Raw genomic sequence first — 22,792 nt, 5'->3', positions numbered from 1 at the left:
AAAAAAGCAAAACTGTACTAGCACCTTCTTTCTTGTATGAAGTTACAATGTTCTGCCTGACTTTCCAGGTCCTCTGTAGGACCTTTCCAGGTCCTCTGAACCATTCAGTACATACAACCATCTCATCCCCATCTGCCGTCCAGGCACAAGACTCTTGGCAACCAGGCCAGGCTGTCTACTGACTCCCCAAAATACAGCTGCTCTTTCCTTATGGCTGAGCTGTTCTGCTAAGGATTCTGTCCCCCAGCATGGCCATTCCTCTTTCCCGAACTTGATCACTTCCTACCTGTCCATACCCCTAAGACTAGCTCAGGAATCAACCTCTCTCCACTCTGACCCTCAGAGTCCTTCTCTCCTGGAATGCCCGCATCACTTAGAATCCTCAGGACACAACTGAGTGCATGACTACGGACACTTTTACATTGCTTGCTTTCTCACGCTCTGTGCTAGTTTTGATCTCCCACTAAATTGAAACCTCAGGAACATGTGTTATACTTCTTTATCCATCTTGCACAGTGCTCAGCTCATGCATGTATTCTTTCAAACACTACGTAATAAGCACTTACTATGTACCAGATAGTATTCTAAATATTACAAAATACAGCAGTGAAAAAAAAAATAACCCTCTGTCTTCAAGGAGCTTACATCTACAGGGAGTGGAACGAAAGGGACAATAATAAGAGACCAGGTCAGAAACATAACATGGCACCCCCTGGCATACAGTCTGTGAGCCATTATAAGAATCTGACTTCTCTGAGTCACATGACATGACTTATATATTCAAATGGTCCTTACGGCTATTGTGTTGGAAATCTCTAATAAGGGAGCAAAGGCAGAGCAGGCAGATGAGTTGAAGGAACCTGCAATCATCCAAGGGGTAGTGGGGGCTTAGACCAGGAAAGCATAGTAGACGTGGTGATAAAGGATCATATTCTAGGTACCTTTTGAATGTAGTGATGACAGGACTTGCTGACAGAATGGATTTGGGTGACAAAAGGACAAAGGAGCCAAGAGCGGCCCAATGGATTTTAGCCTGAGCAACCCAGAAGATGGAGGAGCATGAGGTAAGATGCAAAGACTGATGGAAGAATGGACTCAGGGTGACGGGAAGGGGCAGGGGCTTCTTGACAGATATAGGAAAGGAATTTCGTAAATGTTGAGTGCTCATTCTAGAAAAGTTGGGGTTTATTTCCATTTCGTCTTAAAAACCAATAATCCAATTACTCTACTGCTGATAATATCAGTTTCTCCCATCTACACTTATTCTTTATAGACTCAAGATTGTGAGGAAAAGCAAGTACTGATGAGTTCAACTCTTTCAAAGAATTCTCTACAGTTTGGGCTTGTTTCCTTTTTTTAAAATTTTTGTGGGTACACAGTAAGTGTATATATATTTACGGGGTACATGAGACATCTGGGCTCATTTTCCTTGTTGTTAAATATGGTGATGGTGGCCAGGGGAGGGGTGAGAGAGGAATCATTGTTAAGCATCTAGCTCATAAAAATGTTCTTGTAATAGGTTGTATATGAAGTCAGAATAATAAATAAATGAATTTCTTTATACCTCTTATTTACTCAGGCAGTCATGTACTCTTCATCAAACTTTTATTGAGTACCTGATATATACAGGCATTGCATAGGTTATAAAATGCTCAAAACTGGATTCCTCAACTTAGGGCAAGTAAGAAAATTTTAACATCTGAAAATCAATACAAATAATAGCTGCATATGTTAGATATCCAACAGGACTGGGCTGAGACCTGAGCAGTTCATTTTTCCTCGATGGACCTCAGTTGTCTCATCTGTTAAGTAAATAGCCTTGGACTAGTTCATCTCTAAGGCTCTTAACCATTCTAATATTGTATATGAAGGACATAAGCAAGCCTTAAAATGTTCTTTTGAAAGAACTTCAAAAGATGAAAGAAGGGAAGGTAGCACATCCATGACAAGACAGTTCCAAAATCATTCAAGGAAGTAGATAGTATAGATTGGTTATGGAACTATAAAAACGGTAGTAAAAAATTTGTTGAAAAATCAGGAGGGCTTCAATTGCAAAGTTTTTTTTTTTGTTTTTTTTTTTTTTTGAGATGGCGTTTCACTCTGTCACCAGGCTGGGTTGCTATCTCGGCTAACTGCAATCTCTGCCTCCCGGGTTCAAGCGATTCCCCTGCCTCAGCCTCCTGAGTAGCTGGGACTACAGGCATGCACCACCACACCTGGCTAATTTTTTGTATTTTAGTAGAGATGGGGTTTCACCGTGTTAGCCAGGATGGTCTCCATCTCCTGACCTCATGATCCGCCTGCCTCGGCCTCCCAAAGTCCTGGGATTACAGGTGTAAGCCACCGTGCCCAGCCAAAAGCAGTATGTTTTCCAAACGGCAGTAATGTACAAGGATTGTGTTCCATTTGATCAAATGTGCTATATTCAAAATAGCCCTAAGCTCAGCAAATGATATCTTCAGAGTCCAACATATGTGCACAGAAATCACATTTGTGTGCTTTAATCAGTAGTCTCAATTATATGCCTAATTGCTGCATGTTTGCATTCAAGGTGATGATCCAAAGATTTTTAAAATAAATATTATGCTAGGCTGGGCACGGTGGCTCACGGCTGTATTCTCAGCACTTTTGGAGACCAAAATGGGAAGATGGCTTGAGCCCAGGAGTTCATGACCAACCGAGGCAACACAATGAGATTCCATCTCTACAAAAACTTTTAAAAAAGATAGCCTGTGGTAGTCTCAGCTACTCAGTAGGCTGAGGTGGGAGAATCGATCACTTGATCCTGGGACGTTGATGTGCAGTGGGCCGTGATTTCACCACTACACTCCAGCCTGGATAACAGAGCAAAACCCTGTCTCAAAATAACATAACCTAACATAACATAACATAACATAACATAACATAACATAACATAACATGACATAAAATGAAACAATAAATGTCATGCTGGAGGCCAAGATTTTTTTTCAGTATGCAATGGAAAGTCAAGAAAGATGTATAATCAGGGGAGAAACACGAATATGATTACATGATAAGATTTACTTATCAGTAGTAGACTAAAGTGGAAGAGAGAGAATATATGGGCAAATACTACGTGTTGCACACAGATGACAGAACAATGCAATGGGACCAATGCTACCAAAAGTAGCAATGGATTCTGCCTAAAACTATTCTAAGTCTACACACAAAAGGCTGAGAATGTGGAATTAATGGCAGTGTGTGTGTGCACATGAGTATGCACGTGTGTGTGTATACATTATATATATATATACATATATATATAAAACAGAGTACTCAAAAGGAATAATTCTTCAAAGATAGAAATAACAAATATAAGGCTGAGTGTAGTGGCTTACGTCTGTTATCCCAGCACTTTGGGAGGCTGAGGCAGGCAGATCACTTGACGCCAAGAGTTCAAGACCAGCCTTGCCAACATGGCAAAACCTCGTCTCTACTAAAAATATGAAAACTAGCTGGGCGTGGTGGCGGACACCTGTAGTCCCAGCTATATGGGAGGCTGAGGTATGAGAATTGCTTGAACCTGGGAGGCAGAGATTGCAGTGAGCTGAGATCGTACCACTACACTCCAGCCTAGGTGGTAGAGTGAGACTCTGCCTCGAAAAAAAGAAAAAGAAAAGAAATAATAATTATGAGTGATTTGTAGACCACTGGATTTGGTGAAAAGTGGAAGACTCAACAATGACTTAGCTTTGTAGGAGGCTAACTGGAAAGACAGTGTTTCCACCAGCAGAAAACAAAAAGAAATGCTAGACAAGTTAAGTGTGCTGTGTGTGTGTGTACGTGTGTGTATACATACACACACATATATACAACTAGTTTCAGAGAGTCAAAAAGATTATGGTCTTGATGGGAAATTTATTCGGACTGAAGAAGGTTCCTTGAGTAAGATTCAGTAGGAAAATGGCTACCTGTCCATATGTCTGATCCAGTTCCAGTTATAGTCAAAGAAAGCATTTTCTAACTATGCTTCCCTTACAAGTAATAAATGTTCATGATTTACACTGCTGGACACAGCATGAGGCAATCTTTCAGGTTTGCTGTTACTATGTGAAGTGAATGATGAAAAACGATTTTGAATGGCATGTTTATTTTTAAAAATGCATCAGAATGATTTTATTGTCAGCAGTGAAAAATCACAATACAGATATATATTGGACCCAGAATTCATTACACATTTTCTCTTAAGTTTACTATGTGATATATTGCTATTTGTTAGTAGGGTAGTTACTGTTTCAATTTTAAGCTAAAGTATATAAATGTTACAGGTTATTTTTAAATTAAACAAATGTTGTCTGCTTGTAAAAGAAAAGTATTTGGTCTCTCATTTTTAAAAGTAACCTTACATATAGATATTTAAATATTTTATATATTTACTATTATATTTTAATAAATGTCTTCTACTTGCAATTATTTATCACATAACATGTTTAAATACAAGAAATATATATTTTTCGCTAGTAAATTTGCTAGTAAGGTAGTTATTATTTAAATTTTAAGCCAAAGTAAATAAACACACAGGGTATTATTTTTAAATTAAAGAAATGTTGTCTGCTTGTAAAAGAAAGGACTTTGGTGTGTCATTATCTAAAGTAATCTTACTTATAGACCTTGAAATATTTTGTATATTTACTATATTTTAATAACTTTCTACTACTTGCAATTATTTATCATGTAAGAAATATAAATTTTTATTTCTTATAGAAATTATTTTTATAGTTACAGTACACTTTTTAGACAATCTATTTTTTCTGCAGTTAATTTCCTTTAAAATTGATATTGAGGTATACAAAAATTTTATTTTCTTAATTTAAGAATCTAGATATCTGTGAATTAATGACATATTTGAATAAAGTAACACTTAGAAGAAAAGATTTAAATATTAGATCCTAAAATGCTATAAGGAAATTTCCTACTTGATTTTGGGTTTTTTGTTCTCCTAGCATGTGTTTTTATGATGTAGTGGAGAAACCAGTATCACCTGTTTTTGATTGTAGGTTTCTTCTTGGTTCTTCAGGGGCCTCAATTGGCTGATCAGCCAAGAAAACTCGGGCCTGGTCGACAGCATTCAGGACAGAATATTCTTTCTCCTTTAACTCCCGTCTCAGGGCCTTTCAAAAGAGAAGCAAAAGTTGAGTTTGTAACCTCACGTGTTCACCAAATTATGGGACATCTTCAACTATACCACTTCTGACCACACTTAGCAAGAAAATGACTAATAGCAAGTATTTCAGCTAAGTTAGAAGCCAAAATGTAAATTTTATAGATATGAAGAAAAATACAAAGGAAAAAAGATAATTTTTGTAAACGTTAAGTATATAAAAAAAGAAACAGCTTAAAATATTCACTTAAGGGAAATTGTTACAGTGTATTTGAATTTACACAAAATGTACTTTTAGGATTTTCACTGATGTCAGATTGATAAAATATAATAGCCTTTGCTAAGATACTTTTTTCTTGTAAGACTGACTGACAAAAAAATTACATCCAATGATACAGAGAAAGGTAATTTCACAAGTAGCAATAAGATCCTCAGAAGGGTTTTACATTATTTAGAATACATTAAGAAAAAAAATGAAGCGACAGAAACAAAGTACATACATGAAATCAAAAATAAACCAATGAGGGCACATATAAAACAGTCTCCAATTATCTTAAAATATGTTCCATCTCTCATGCTGAGGCAATTACTATTTTTCTTTTGTGAGGTTTTTCATGCAAATCTATGATTCTCAGAATAGTTTCTCTTTAGCACCTTTGTTCCTTGAAGTGGAGCTAAACTTTCACCCCTGCACCTACAAAAACAACCAAACTCCTTCAGCGACTGCTGCAAGATAAGAGTAACGAAGATTTTCTCAGGTGCAATTTTAATGCTGTTGCCAAATGGAATTTGTTAATATTGTTATCCTCTTAAAATTAAACACATAACCACCTACTGGCTCTAATATTTTGCCTTCAGTGTAGTTCCCTGGCAACCTATTATGAAAAGTCAGACTTTTATTTTCTAAAATACTGAACTTTCATTATATGTTAGAATGAATAAAATCTTTCCTTTTGAAGACAACTAAATTTTTAGTAGTATTTGACATCACTATGTTGAGATGCTACAGTATTTGCAGGCTAGATCCTTTTCTTCCATAGTCAATAAAAGGTAAGAATGAAAAAATCAAGAAATACCAGAATAATTATCTTATATAAAAAATATGGATCTAAGCAACATACACACAAAAAAACACTGGTAATGAAGCTGACAGAGACTAATGGGCTACATTTTCTATATCCAGAAAATCTCATGATAGCCTTTAGGAAATCTAAAGATTCAAGGAGGATTTAGCAGTAAATCAAGAGTAGAGTGCTTGATTGAATAAGGCCATGAAGCATGCACACGCCACCCGTTACCCTCCTCAAGTACTACTCTAGAAACCACTATTACTGATAATTTTCCTACTCATGTATAGAGGAGATAAGTCATAACATGGTAAGCATACTGGAAAGTGTGCTTGGACTAACCAAAGTGTAGCTTAACCCTCACAGATGGGGAGGGATGAGTACAGCTGACAAGAACTAGTGAGAGATGGAGTGACAAAAATGCTATTTTTTTGTGTGTAAGCATTGTAAATATTATTTTGACTTTTAAACTATACAATTATTACTTTGATAAAAAATTTAAAATGAAAGAGCAAAGTGAACCAAAAAATCCACAATTAAGATATAGTGATGTAACACAGGATATAGGATAAAATAAAACTTTCTCTAAAATGCAAAGGTACATTTATATGTCCTTCCTAGATCCATAAAACCAAAGACTGACAGCGAAGCAAGCACAAATCAACTAAATTCACACAGCAATTATCACTGATGAGCATTAAATGACTATGTTGGTGGGTGGCGGGCGGGCGGTGGGGGCGGGGATAACAAACCTTCCATCATCTCCTATTTAACAAACGCAGCTTGTGAAGAAATTGCAGGATGTGACATTCAGGAAATTAAAAAAAAAAAGATTATATACATCTGGCACTTAAAGTTTTAATATATGGAAATAAAAAGAGATACAAGGAAAATAGAAAAAAAAAGATTTTTAATCCAAAAAAATACACATTTACAAGTCTTGAGCCAGTTCTTTAACTTAGATTATTATGTTGTTAGAGCAAGAAGCTCTAGAGGAATAAAAATATTCCTAGCATTTACTTCCATAATCACCTAAAAATATATAATAATGACATGAAAAATCATGTTACTTAAAAAATAGTGAAAACCAGCAGGTAATATAGCAAAATTATTTTTTTTAATTTTAGTGGTCAAGATATTTCCCAAACCCAAATCTAATCAGTAAATATGGGGGCAGTAAACATTCCTTTTTTTTTTTTTTTTTGAGATGGAGTCTTACTCTGTCACCCAGGCTGGAGTGAAGTGGCATAATCTTGGCTCACTTGCAACCTCTGCCTCTCAGGTTCAAGTGATTCTCCTGCCTCAGCCTCCCAAGTAGCTGGGATTACAGGTGCCTGCCACTGCACCCAGCTAATTTTTCTACTTTTAATAGACATGGGGTTTTACCATGTTGGCCATGGTTGGCCAGGCTGGTCTCAAACTCCAGACCTCAGGTGATCCACCTGCCTTGGCCTCCCAAGTGCTGGGATTACAGCCGTGAGCCACCATACTCAGCAAGGAGTAGTTTGTTGGGTTTCTTTGTTTGTTTGTTTTGTTTTTTGAGACAGAGTCTCGCTGTGTTGCCCAGGCTGGAGTGCAGTGGTGCAATCTCAGCTCACCGTAACCTTCACCTCTACCTCCCGGGTTCACGCCATTCTCCCGCCTCAGCCTCCTGAGTTGCTGGGACTACAGGGCCCCATCACCACGTCTGGCTAATTTTTTTGTATTTTTAGTAGAGACGGCATTTCACTGTGTTAGCCAGGATGGTCTCGATCTCCTGACCTCGTGATCCGCCCGCCTTGGCCTCCCAAAGTGCTGGGATTATAGGCATGGGCCACCGCGCCTGGCTCAGGAGTGGTAAAGATTCTTAAAATGCGGTGCAAGGCCTGTGCTAGATTTCTTCCTGGGGAAGGGGAAGTTCCAGGAATGTACAGATTTAATGCAAGCCACTGAAGAGAAGATGAAGATCTTAGAACAGGTCTTCACTCTGGTTTATCAAATAGGAGGAAGAATTCACACAATGGCATTTAGAATTTAGCACAAAAGATCAACCAGAAAACACCAATAGGCAATAATGTGGAAAGATTAAAAACTCAGAGAAGACGGGACATAAAGGCAAATGACTCAGAGAAGGAAGAGCAGAGGCAGAACTGGCCCTCTGGAAATATAAAACTATTACGGGGCATATATTTTACAGGCAAATCCAGATCTTTTGTTGGAGAAAGAAGACAATATGATCTGTGCAACTTAGGTGTACAGTAATTTCTGATTAGGAATTCTAGACTATTAATAGTCCACAAAACGTGCATTGTGCAGGGGTGTGGGGAGGGAAGAGGGCAAAGGAGAGATTTGTCTTGGAACTTCTTTTTAGATTTCAAAAATTGAAATGGAAATATGTATATATTGGTCTATAGAAAGGATACTTTGGAAAACCAACCTATCAACTTCCTTTATGGATGGAATTTTATTAGTTTAACATGGAGACTCTCACAATAGAGTAATCTCTTTGGCTGGCTGTTTGCTCTGCCTGGAAAGCTCTTTCCCTAGATTTAGCCATATCACAGATTCCCTCATCCTTTTCAAGGGTGTCTAGAAGGTGAGGCTCACTCACCTACCTTATTGAATGTAGCATTCCACCTTTCTCATCCCCTACATTTCCCATTCTCATTATTCTGCTTAACTATCTTTGTATTTCCTAGACCTGGCACCTTCTACTATGCAAGAGAGGTGACATTTCTATATTTCTTGTTTAGTCCCTCTCTTAGATAAAATATAAGCTCCACTAGACCAGGGACTTTTTCTGTTTTTGTTCAGCATGGTAAACAAAGCACCCAGACTAATGCCATGTCTGGGACCTAGTAGAGCCTTGGGGGATCTGTAATGCTTCCTGGGGGAGGTGGTGCGTAAATTGAGTCTCGCAGAGAGGGAAAGGTACTCCCAGCAAAGGAAACTAAACACTAGCAGAGAATGCAGGAGTGTCACAGTGTGCGCCCTCAGGGAACTACAAAAACTTCAGTACTCAGAGAGTGGTAGCAGCTGAAGCTGAAGGTGTGGGCGGAGGTCAGGCCACAAAGACCACTGCACTGCTTCCTATGCACTGAGACTCACTCAACCCAATCATGGGCTATGGGAAGCCACTGACAAGTTGGGGGGTATTGTCAGATTTTTATTTTTGTTTTTTATAATACATCATTGTCAGGTCTCCTGGATTCATTAAAAGCAAGTCTGAGTCTTAGATTGTATTTTGCTTCCTAACCACATTAAACTCCAGTGCTTCAGAAAAAAAAAAGAAAAAGAAATCCTCTCTGCGCAGGGTGCTGGCTGGAAAATGTCTCGCGAACTCCTTTGATATGCCAATGTAGGGAAGTACAGGAGGCAAGCCTGGGCAGGTGGGAACCACGCCAAGTAAGTACAAATACAGGGCTCTGGCCCTCATGCCAACGCACCACCCAAATATCCTACAAAGCAGCATACATATGATAATTTCCATTCGTATCCTGTTTTGTAAATTTAATTTTGTTATTCAATTTGTCCTATTTCAATTATATTTAATTGTATGTCAGAAATAGATTTAACTTTCAACAGTTTTATACATATAATCATTTCACACTTTAACTCTCTCAATTAGACATAAAAGAAAACCTGCATTTCCCAACCACCTGGTGAACATTAATGATAAGATCATTAGACTCCAATGAGCTGTTTTGTACACAGAGCTACAAAGTGGCATTCAGCTTTAAGTTCTAATATCACGTGACTGATATATGGGCCACCTTAAATGCATATAACATAATATAATTGGAATTTTTCTGTTTTAATGAGTTTATATTTTCATTCAAAACAGTTCTGTTCCAGATAAAAACAACTTTTGGTGAGGATGTGAAGAAACAGGAAGCTTGATGCTTGTTGGTGGAATGGTAAAAATGCAACCTGTATTAGTCCATTCTCATGCTGCTAATAAAAACATACCTGAGACTGGGTAATTTACAAAGGAAAGAGATTCAATGGACTCATAGTTCCCCATGGCTGGGGAGGCCTCACAATCATTGCAGAAGACGAAGGAAGAGCAAAGGGACGTCTTACATGGCGGGAGGCAAGACAGCATGTGCTGGGGAACTCTCCTTTATAAAACCATCAGATCTTGTGAGACTTATTCCCTATCACAAAAACAGCATGGGAAAAACCCGCCCCCATGATTTAATTACCTCCCACTGGGTCCCTCCCATGACATGTGGGGATTATTACAATTCAGTGAGATTTGGGTGGGGACACAGAGCCAAACCATATCACAGCCACTCTGGAAATCAGTTTGGCATGTCCTCAAAATGTTAAACACAGAGTTGTCAACATGACCCAGCAATTCTACACATAGGTATATACCGAAGAAAAAGAAAAACATGTCCACATAAACACTCATACATGAATGTTTACAGTAGCCTTATTCATAATAGCCAAAAGATGGACACAATCCAAATATCCATCAACTGCTGAATGGATAAACAAAATGTGATATATCCATAATACAATGACATCTTATTCAGTAATAAAAATGAATGAAATACTGATATGTGCTATAACATGGAAGAATTTTAAAATCATGCTCAGTGAAAGAAGCCAGACATGAAAAGGGCATAGTGTAAGATTCCATTACCATGCAATGTCCCAAACAGGCAAGTCTAGAGAGGCAGAAAGTAGACTACTGGTTGCTTAAGGCTGGGGAACTGGGGAGGGAGGGGAGGGATAGGAGTGTCTGCTTATGGGTATGGATGTTCTTTTTAGAATATAAAAAAGTTATGGGCCAGGCGCGGTGGCTCACGCCTGTAATCCCAGCACTTTGGGAGGCTGAGGCGGGAGGATCACAAGGTCAGGAGTTCAAGACCAGCCTGGCCAATATGGTGAAACCCCATCTCTACTAAAAATATAAAAATTAGACAGGCGTGGTGGCGGGTGCCTGTAGTCCCAGCTACTTAGGAGGCTGAGGCAGGAGAATCACTTGAACTCAGGAGGCAGAGGTTGCAGTGGGCTGAGATTGCACCACTGCACTCCAGGCTGGGTGACAGAGTGAGACTCCATCTCAAAAAAAAAAAAAAAAAGTTATGAATCTAGATAGCAATAATGGTGCACAATTCTGTGAAAATACTAAAAGCCCCTGAATGGCACACTTTAAATGGGTAAATATTATGATACAGGAATACTATCTCAACAAGGTTATTATTAAAATAAAACAATAATTCTGTTTTTTACACAAAACAATTCTCTAGGTAATTTGTTTCTTTTTTTTTTTTTTTTTTTTTTTTGAGATGGAGTCTCACTCTGTCGCCCAAGCTGGAGTGCAGTGGCATGATCTTGGCTCACTGCAACCTCTGCCTCCCGGGCTCAAGCAATTCTGCTGCCTTAGCCTCCCAAGTAGCTGGGATTACAGGCATGCACCACCATGCCTGGCCAATTTTTTTTTAATATATATTTTTATAGAAACAGGGTTTCACCATGTTGCCCAGGGTAGTTTTGAACTCCTGAGCTTGGGCAATCCACCCACCCTGGCCTCCCAAAGTGCTGGGATTACAGATATAAGCCACTGCACCCAGTCTAATTTGTTTCTTTTCTAGTCTTTATCCCCAATGCATATGCAAAGTAAGAGCTCATTCTGTGTGTTCAGTATGTGCAATAACAAGGTGGCTGCTCCCACCTCAGTGTTTCTAGAGCACTTCCTATTCCTCTAACAGAGCTTGTACTGTGTTAATGTGCATATATTTTGACCATGCATCTGTCCCCTCCATTAAATTGTGAGTTCTTGCATGGTAAGCTTCAGGTCTTAATCATCTGAAATCCTCTATTGTACCTGCCTAGACATATATAGACAGCACTCAATAAATGCTTGAGCATAATAAATTATGGGAGAAATGCTCTCAGAATTAAATACTATGTATTTAATGTTACAAAATATGTCAGAGCAAGATATAACAAAGTCACCCAATCTGTTCACCTTAAATTGAAATAATGGATTTCAGTTAGTTCTGTATTTTTAAACTATCTACTTTGCAAATTGCTGGTAGTAATTTTTTGATGTAAAACTAAGTCTGTGCTATTAATAAGTATTTCAGTCTGCAGTTGGTTTTTATTTTAGTAATAGCAAATATCCCTTTCTCTTTTTAGATAAATAAGGAACTGATCTGACTGTCATGGATGGTATGGATTCACTCTGTCTTCCTCATTTTGTGACATCCTCACCCATGAGGTAACTCCTTAGGGCATGGTTTCCAAATTACTGCCAGTCATTAGAATTGAAGGGTGTTTCCATTATCATGACTGTGTATCAAACCTATATAAAACTTATAGCTTAAAACAATGACAATTATTTTTCATGATTGTGTGGGTTGGCAATTTGACCTGTTCTTTGGCTGGTACCACCTGGGATTACTAGTGAGGTTATAGTCATCCTGCAGCTTGGATGGGGAGGGCGGGACAAAACAGCCTCACTCACATGTCTGGAAATCATCAGTGCCTATTGTCTGGGGTACCTCAGTTTCCCCCTATGTCGTCTCTAATTGCTCTCCAATATGGTACCTGCTAGTCACATATGGTTTAGTATCTGAAATATGACTAGTACAGCTGAGGAACTAAATTTTAAATTGTATCTAATTGTGATTTAAATACAAATGGTTACATATGTCTAAGGGTTCCTACGTTACACAGCAAAGCTCTAGAGTTTGCACATCACGGTGTCACATTCTATTGTTTGAAGCATGTCATGAAGCCAGAACAGATTCAAGAGAATGGAAAAATGCACTTTATCTTTTGATGAAAAGAGAAAAAATTTCCCTCTGCATAGGAGTGTGGACACAGGGAGGCATGATTCATTACTATAAAAATCTACCACACAGGATAAGTGGGAGAGAGATGGTGGGTTGAAGATGAGGGTTGGTAATATTTTGTGTAAGTGGTCAGGGAAGGCATCTGAAAGATAGCGATATTTAAAAAAAAAAACTGGAGGGAAGTGAGGGAGCAAGCCATGAGAATACCTGGCAAAAGAGCAATCTAGGCAGAGAAAATGGAAAGTGCAAAGGCTCTGAGGCAAGTGCATGCCTAGCTTAGAGATTGGTGCTCTCAGAGCTGAGTGAGTGAAGAATGAGGGTGATTGCTTCTGTTAAAATGTTTTCTATCAAGGAAGTTAGGGAAAGATTCCTTGTGGTTGATGGGAGAGACACCTAGCAACCACATACTTCTCTATGCAGCAGACATCTGGCTACTTGCTGACTCGAGGCTTGGCCATTGAGCTAAAAGTGCTCTTACATGACAACCTGTCACAAAGCTTATGTATTTTGCATTCTACAGGTTGAGCATCCCTAATCTGAAAATCCCAAATCTGAAATGCTCCAAAATCTGAAACTTGAGTGCTGAAATGATTCCACACCTGATACTCTTGCTTTCTGATGGTTCAAATGTATACAAACTTTAGTGCATGAAATTATTTAAGTATTGTATAAAATTACCTTCAGGCTATGTGTCTAAGGTATATCTGAAACAAATGAATTTCATGTTTACACTTGGGTCTCATTCACAAGATATCTCATTATGGGTACACAAATATTCCAAAATCCCAAAAACTCTGAATTTTGAAACACTTCTGATCCCAAGAATTTTACACAAAGGATGCTCAGCCTGTAGAAGATATGTGAAAAGACCTTCAATTCCCCTCCCAGACAAACTGTATAAAGTGAAGTTTTGGCCTCCAAGCAGTAGACCAGCATCAGTTAGAATAAGTAGGAAGATACAAAGTAATTTTAAAAAGGAAAACTGAGGCTGGCTGTGGTGGCTCATAACTGTAATCCCAGCACTTTGGGAGGCCAAGGCAGGAGGATTGCTTGAGGCCAGAAATTTGACACCAGCCTGGGCAACATAGCTAGACCCCGTCTCAATAACAACAACAAAAATTAGCCAGGCATTGTGGCATGCACCTATAGTCTCAGCTGCTCAGGAGGCTGAGGCAGGACTGCTTGGCTCCAGGAGTTTGAGGCTACAGTGAGCTATGATGGTGCCACTGCATTCCAGCCTAGGCGACGGAGCAAGACACTGTCTCAAAACAACAACAACAGCAACAAAGGGAATACTGAAATCATGTTTTAGAAGTTGCATGCTCTGAGGTGTTTAGTAGAAGGAGATATAATCCCAAATACCTCAAGCGTCAAAAATAACAACTGGAGAGCACAATGATTATCTTGTGTCCAAAAGAAAACATTCAAATTTTCTCCCATCCTTAGGTGGCATTAAAGTATATAATAGATTTTTCAACAAAGATTTGCACCAAAATAAAAATTTTAAAGTACAAATATATACAATATATAAAAATACGCTAGGCATAAGAGAAGGCAACAATCAGCTATAAACTCAATCTTTAAGAAACTTATAGTCTAAATGGGAAGAGAGAACAATACTAGCCCAGAACGTGGTTAAGTGCCACAAATCTTTGAAAGAGGTACACACGGGGTACCGAGGAGCCTCATTATGAATAAATACACAGAGGAGGGAGGGAGGTCAACCTTCTCAAATACACACGAGCTGTGTGTTGAAAAAAAAATTGTAACTAGCTTAGAGGTAATAAGGTGGAAAGCAACTCAAGAAAACAGAATAAACACATTGAAGGTAATGTAGTCTCTCATGGCTTTTCCGATTGTGTACCTTCCACATACTTACTTAAACTAAATGAAGCCCTGAAATGGCAGATTAATGAAGACCTGATTGTAAATATCAGAATGTAGCTACTAAAAATCACAGTTTCCATTCTCAACAGAATTTCTAAGAGCCTGAATTCACTTTATTGAAGACACCCTTCCTCCTGTCCCACCTCTCCGACTCCTTCGAACTCAGGGTGCTCTTTGGATGCTACTGGTGTGCCTCTGAGTGCCAGGCAGCCAAATAAACTGCTGCTTATTCAACTTTAAATGTCTATACAGAGATTCCCAATTATCCTCCTTTAATGGTCTTGGAACATTTCTCCCACCTGCTACAACTTAGTGAGAAAGACAAGAGATTAAAAGATAAGACGGTATAAAGAAGTGATTGGCGTGGCTTAGGGCAGAAATACTTGGAAGTCAATCAGCTGCTCTTCATTTTCTTCATGAGCATGGCATCAGCTCACAACAATGGCTGGGTTGCTGACATCACTGACCGAGATGGGATCCTGCAAATCTTTTAATAAGAAAACAGGGTCTAAGAGAATTGGAGGGAAGGGGGGAATCCCTGCTAAACCCTTCTCTCCTAAACTAGCAGTTGGTCGTATGGACTGAGCTAAGAACAGAGAAAAGCAAACATGTGGGTGTGAAATAAATCCTGGGGTCACCCCCCTTCTTTAAATAGCAACTCTTTCCTAATCTTTCTTCAATCTAAAGCCATTATCCAAATTGTCCGTGTATCAAGCACCAAACTTTGCTAACATGCACTTTTCTTAAAATTTTCTAAATTACAAAATTAAAATGATAGATAAATCAGATCCTGTCTTCTGTTTAAAACCCTCCTCCCATGGCTTCCTATTGCACTTAGAATAAATTCTAAACTTCCTACCAAGGTCTGGACCCTCCCTGCTGTCTGATGTCATCTCCTAATACACCCTCATTTCTAGCTTCAAAGTCCTTCTTTCTTTTCCGAGAACATGCCAAGCTATTTCCTCCTCATGGTCTTTGCAATTCAGAAGGCTTTTGCTTCAAATTTTCTTTCTTTCTTTCTGTTTTTGAGACGGAGTTTCGTTCTTGTTGCCCAGCCTTGAGTGCAATGGCGCCATCTCGGCTCACCACAACCTCCGCCTCCTGGGTTCAAGCGATTCTCCTGCCTTGGCCTCCTGAGTAGCTGGGATTACAGGCAGATGCCACCACGCCCAGATAATTTTTTATATTTTTAGTAGATATGGGGTTTCTCCATGGTCAGGCTGGTCTCGAACTCCTGACCTCAGGTGATCCGCCTGCCTCGGCCTCCCAAAGTGCTGTGATCCCAGGCATGAGCCACTGAGCCTGGCCTTGCTTCAAATTTTCAATAGCTCTGCTCTTTCTCATTAGATTCTAGCACTCAGTATATCTTTTGGATTAATGAATGAGAAAATGAATAAGCTGGCATAAAAGAAAATGTGGAACCTCAGGAGGCCATTGTTAGAAGTGGATCAAGGAAGGAAAACACCTGAGAAATGGGAGCATTTCATACAAAGTAGGTCTGTGGAAGAAAGCAGCACGGAGCAACTCCGCAGTAGAAGGAAGTAGTCTTCCCCTTCCAGCCCCATAGAAGACATTATTATCTCAAGACAACATCTGTGTTGTTTTGCTTTCTTAACAATCTCATTGACCCTCACTGGTGAAAGTCAAAGAAATCCACAGGGGTCACCCCTTTTGACCCTTTAGGGATGCGGCTCCAATGCCACCTGCACCACCAGCATGAGCTGCAGCCTTCCCTCACAGGGATCCAGCATTCACCACAGTCCCTCACCATGGCCTCTTTGCAAACCTGACTCTGGTGCCAGACTGAGCCCTCATGGAAGGCTGAAATTGGTGCCAGAGCAGGTATAGTGGAAAGCCAATAAATTTTTGTATGAATGAATGAGGAGATGTTAAAAATACTGTTCTGTGGTAAAGTAAAACCAGACAAAGATTTGCAGCCAAAGCCTTAGGTACAGTCCAGTCCATACCACACAGGCACACCCTTACTCATCCTGTGCCCATGGGCCCTTACTTGGGTTTGTCCCTTAAATTCTCTGCGTGTTAATCATCTCTCTCATTTTACTAACTTCACTGGTGAGACAGTGAATGAAAAGATATTTTGAAACTATTCAGTGCTGTAGAATAAAAAATTACTTTTTTTAAGAGACAGGGTCTCACTCTGTTGCCCAGGCTGGTACACCATCAAAGCTCACTGCAGCCTTGAACTTCCGGGCTCAAGTGATCTTTCTGCCTCAGCCTCTTAAGTAGCTAAACTACAGTTGCATGCCACCATACCAGGCTAATTAATTTTTTTTTAATAGGGACAGAGTCTTGCTATGTTGACCAGGCCAGTCTTGAACTCCTGGCCTCAAGTGATCCTCCTGACTTTTCCTCCTAAAGTACTGGGATTACAGGTGTGAGCACCACACCCAGCCCATTACTATTAAAATGATGCTAATCTAAAATTCTACCATGTTTCTCAGCTCTTGTCTCAGACTGAATTTCTTCCCAAAGCCTCTGTTCACTCTTACTTGTAGAGGAAGGTTCTAGCCATTTTACCTAGAGCTTTGGTTGACCAATGCCAGAACAAAGCCCTCCGTTTGCAGGAACATCTGAAAGTAGATGACTTAACTCTTCTAAGGGATAAATTATTTAATTATGAGAAAAATGGGCCAGGCGCAGTGGCTCAGGCTGGGCACAGTGGTTCATGCCTGTAGTACCAGCACTTTGGGAGGCTGAGGTGGGTGGATCATGAGGTTAGGAGTTTGAGACCAGCCTGACCAACATGGTGAAATCCCCATCTCTACTAAAAATACAAAAATTAGCTGGGTGTGGTGGCAGGCACCTGTAATCCCAGCTACTTGGGAGGCTGAGGCAGGAGAGTCATTTGAACCCGGGAGGCGGAGGTTGCAGTGAGCCGAGATCGAGCCATTGCAGTCCAGCCCGGGCAACTGGGCGAGACTCCGTCTCAAAAAAAAAAAAAAAAAAGAAAAGAAAAAGAAAGAAAAAGAAAAAAATGGAATTATGTGATTCTCCAAGATGAAGCCAAAATATTTCATAAGCAGAAAACTGTGTTGCAAGACTCTTATATCAGTTTAGATTCTTAGAAAGCAAAGAAATAAATGCAGCGGTTTTTTTGTGAACCGGTTTGTTCCAGAATAAAAGGGCAAAGCAATTCTCTAAGGAGGTATAAATGATCAGCTAGATGACATCACACACACTAATTTCGGATAAATATAAATTTCTTCAACTAATGTGTTTAACAAACCATGGAGAGCTTTTCTCCTATCCTTCTAGGCATGACTAACCCACACATCAAACCAGTTCTCCTCTTCCTCTTTGTGGAGAGAACCTTGACTCAGGTGTCTGATATTCCAAAATTGTTTTCTAAATTTCTATACATCTACGAAGTACTAGTATTTTACTGCTAACAATACAAGGATCACTAATAATAGAACAAAAATGAGAAATCACAGGCCAGGGTATGGTAAAGCTTCACTTTCACACATTGCTGGAGGCAAAAAATTGGTTTGATCATTTGGGAAAGTAGGCTGGCAATATATCAAAAGTCATTACTATGGTCATATTGTGTGAAACAGGAATTTCACTTTTGGGAATATATCCTAAGAAAATGATCCAGAAAAGCTACGAACACAAAAGTGTTCATTATAACATTATTTATGATTTTTAAAAAATTGAAAGAAACTTAAATCTCCAACACCTGGAATATATTTAGGTTCTATGATATGGCCACAATAGAGGCCATTATGCAACCTTGAAAAGTTATTGTGATAATGACCACATAGCAATGTGAAGAAATAGGCATGACATGTATCTAAGTGAAAAAGATGACATAAAAACTCTGCACCCAAGTAAAACTATGCAAAAGGTAAATATGCAAAAAGGAAATAATGCAAAATGAAAAGGGTTGTTATGGTGATAAAATTATGGCCATGTTTTTATTCTTTATTTTATAAACTCTGTAATATGTTATTATTTTCATAATTAAAAATTATACTTTTAAGAAAGGAATGCCCACTAGAATTGAGCTCATTTAGCATTGAATAAATTACTACTTTCCAAGAACAGCATTATTAAGAAAATGTGTTTAGAAACCCATTTTTTTGTATTTGTAACAATCATAAAACTTTCCCTTTATATTTTGCTTCAATGACCTGGGGCTATATTTATTTATAAAATATAATGCATGACAACATAGTCACTGAATGAGAGACTCCATATGTTTAAGCTTCTCCCTGCATTTGTTAAGAATCTCAACTCATCTAGCATTCAAAGGTATCAAATTCCTACAACAGAGAGAAGCACAAACACTGGAAGAATCTAGCAATATCCAGCACATACAGCTAAAAAAAAAAAGCTATATTTTAAAAGCTATCTCAACAATTAAAGGTATGCCAATTCATTTTCCCTTATATAAAAATCTTTCCCATTCTTGATTTGAAAATTTAGGCAGTATTAAGATAGAGAAAAGATAACCTCTGAACTGACTACAATATCAAGGCATAAAGTGCCATTGTGTTATTTAATTTGCTTACATTTCAAACATGTCATGTAACTGAAATGATTTCTAGCTCTCGAGACAAGATTATTGCTTACACTTCTATGTCAGCTATTACCTTTATTAAATATTTGGCTATTTAAAGTAGGAATGTTTTCAAAATGTAATATTCTTTAGAACGCAAATGAATAAAAAAGAATTACTGAGAAATAAAGAGACAAAAGGAGCATTCACACCAAAGGACATGTTCCCTTTGGGTATAGCTCTTTCAGTCAACATTCAACTTTTATCGAGCATCCAGAGTACCAAGCATAAAAAAAAAAAGACATAGAAAATAAGTCATTGTGTTAGATTCTGATAAATGCTATAGAAAAAGAAAGAAGTAGAAAAGGGTGAGGGGGGGAAAGAGAGAGAGAATGAGAGAGAGAGAAGGAGTGCTCAGAGGGAGCTGCAGTTCAAGTAGAGAAGTTGAGTAAAGAAGGGGCATTTTGGGCAGAGCAGACAGCCTGGCACTGTGACTGAAAGCTCAGCAAGGGACCAGTGTGGCCGAAACCAGTGTGTCAGAGAAAAAACAGCAAGAGAGGAAATGAGCAAGGTGTGAGTGGGGGTAGGTCAGATCAGGTAGGGCCTTGCAGACCATTCCGAGAGCTGTGGCTTTTCCTCTGAATAAGTTAGGAAGCCCCTACAGAGTTTGATTTATTTTAATAGGAACACTCTGGTTGCTGGACTGATACTTCCAGAGACAGAGGAGTGTGACAGGTGGTAGATTCAGATTCTATATTTTGAACAGAGAACCAACAGGATTTCCTAACAGACTGAAAATGAGAGAAAGGCAGGACTAAAGGTGATTATTATTTGTTACCTAAGCAACTGAAATAATATTCCTACCAACTGAAATGCGGAACGCTGGGTAGAACATGTTATAGGGGCCAATTCAGGAAGCCAGTTTGGTCATATTAAGTGTGAGGTGTTTATTACACACTCAAGTAGAGATGACATGTAAACGGATATATCTTTGGGAGTGCTTGGCATATAGATGGCATTTTTAAACCCAAGAAGGAGTGAACACAGAGAAGGTGACATGGCCTGACAAGTGACACATCCCAATTTTAGGAGACAGGGGAGAGAAGGAAGAACCAGGAATGGAAACTGAGAAAGAGCTACCAGTGATGTAAGAAAAACATCAGGAGAATGTGGTGTTCCAGAAGTCAAGTAGAGTCCGAGGAACAGTTAATAAGTCAGCAGGAAAGGTGAGGTCTTGGAATGAACCCCTAGTCAAAGCTCAGCCAACACTAACAAACAGAGACATCACAAATTACAACAAGGGGCATGTAACTCAGAGTGGGGCTCAGGATGGCTTCCTTACCTAAGGAGATGGAAAGATGCTTGAAGCAAGTTTTAAGAGGCATTCAATATTGTGTTACATGTGTCAGAATATATATGTTAATGTTCTTCGCAATGCAAGCAGGTCTGGCTATGTGATTGCAGACCTCAGTGTAACAGGGCCCCTTGTCCAAATATTACTAAGAATCTCAAGATGGCAGCAGAAGAACATTAAGCCAAGTGCAGAAACCTTGTAAGAGCAGAGCCCTGTGTGACTGCATGGGACACCTGAGAAGCTGGCCCTAAATGCAGGGTAGCTGAATTATAACAACTAGAGGTATTGCTGGTACAGCAGGCTTCTTTAGCTTTTGGTTTCAAAAAAGCAGTTAACTGCTTACTGGAGAATATAAGCAGAAAAAAATAAATGATGCAAACATGAGACAAATCTGCTAGAATGTAATTTACTTTTTTCCCAACTTGCTTTCAAAGCTAAATCAGCATATATGGATCTGAAATCATTACAGAATGACAGCAAAAAACGGCAGAGCACTCATTAAATTTGATAGCACTAATAAAACTACATGAAAAAGGAGACAGAAAACAGGCTTACTTTCCATTGGTATGCAGACAAAATTAAAAAAAAATCTCCCACATAGTGCCTTGAAAGTTTTGGTTAACATCCCTCAATGAACAGTTAATATACAAAATTCATTTTGGTTCCACCCCAGTGACATAAAAAATAATGCCTGAATCAGAATACTAAATATCAATGTTAAAAATGAGACAGAAATTCTTTTGCTTTTCATAGTAATAAAATAGTATCCTTCCCTGTACTTTTTTTTTTTTTTTTTTTGAGACAGAGTTTCACTCTTGTTTCCCAGGCTGGAGTGCAATGGCGCGATCTTGGCTCACCGCAACCTCCTCCTCCCGGGTTCAAGCGATTCTCCTGCCTCAGCCTCCCGAGTAGCTGGGATTACAGGCATGTGCCACTATGCCTGACAAATTTTGTATTTTTAGTAGAGACGGGGTTTCTCCATGTTGGTCAGGCTGGTCTAGAATTCCTGAGCTCAGGTGATCCACCCACCTCAGCCTCCCAAAGTGCTGGGATTACAGGCATGAGCCACTGCACCCTGCTTTTTATTTTTATTTTTTTTTGAGACAGAGTTTCGCTCTTGTTGCCCAGGCTGGAGTACAATGCTGTGATCTTGGCTCACTGCAACCTCCACCTCCCAGGTTCAAGCGATTATCCTGCCTCAGCCTCCCACGTAGCTGGGATTACAGGTATACACCACCATACCCAGCTGATTTTTTTGATTTTTTTTTAGTAGAGATGGGGTTTCACCATGTTGGTCAGGCTGGTCTTGAACTCCTGACCTCAGGTGATCCACTCACATCAGCCTCCCAAAGTGCTAAGATTACAGGCATGAGCCACTGCACCCAGCCCCCTGTACTCTTTAAAATACATGCACACATAAATTTATTCCTTCATCCAGCTAATATATGCAATACAGGTTGAGTATCTCTAATTCAAAATCTAAAATACACCAAAATCCAAACATTTCTGAGTGTCAACATTGTTACTCAAAGGAAATGCTCTTAGGAGCATTTTGAATTTCAGATTTTCTGATTAGGGATGGTCACCTGGTAAGTGTAATGCAAATATTCGAAAATATGAAAAAATCTGAAATCTAAATAATTTTGGTCCCAAATATTTCACTAAGGGATCCTCAATTAGTACCTATTCTAATGTGGCACTGGATTAGGTGCTGAACTTGTATTTTCTTCTTTCAGCCTTATTCTAAGTATCATCACAAAAGGAGGTAAGCAGCATCCCTTACTCTACTGCATACTCCAAAACATGCCATGGCTAATTTGGAGGATTTTCTCCCTAAAGCATTTTGGTAACACCCTTTAGTGATTTCTTACTTATTCCAAGGCATCTTTCAGCTCAAAAGCATCTTGCTCTGTGGAGCCTTTCCCAATCTTCCCAAGCACAAATAATCGTGATTCGTGTCTCCTTGGCTGTGTGTCCATGCCTGTATTACAGCACTTTTAATATCTACTGTAGTTACTTGTTTTCAAGCCTGCATCACTGCTAGAGAGT

The 22,792-nt window shown here is 39.1% G+C and overlaps 1 protein-coding gene across 9 annotated transcripts in view; it reads right to left on the bottom strand.

Moving 5' to 3' along the window:
• UTRN (utrophin) overlaps window positions 1–22,792 on the bottom strand; it is a 568,196-nt gene that overhangs the window by 117,665 nt on the left and 427,739 nt on the right. For all 9 annotated transcript variants that reach the window (XM_009452168.4, XM_001172875.8, XM_009452171.5 and 6 more), the window contains one exon: window positions 5,003–5,132. In XM_009452168.4, coding sequence (XP_009450443.2) covers window positions 5,003–5,132 — 130 coding nt within the window. The remainder of the gene's footprint in view (window positions 1–5,002; window positions 5,133–22,792) is intronic.

This window comes from Pan troglodytes, chromosome 5, assembly GCF_028858775.2.
Source record: "Pan troglodytes isolate AG18354 chromosome 5, NHGRI_mPanTro3-v2.0_pri, whole genome shotgun sequence".
Classification (NCBI taxonomy): Eukaryota; Metazoa; Chordata; class Mammalia; order Primates; family Hominidae; genus Pan; species Pan troglodytes.
This window is presented reverse-complemented; position numbering and strand designations above follow the sequence as displayed.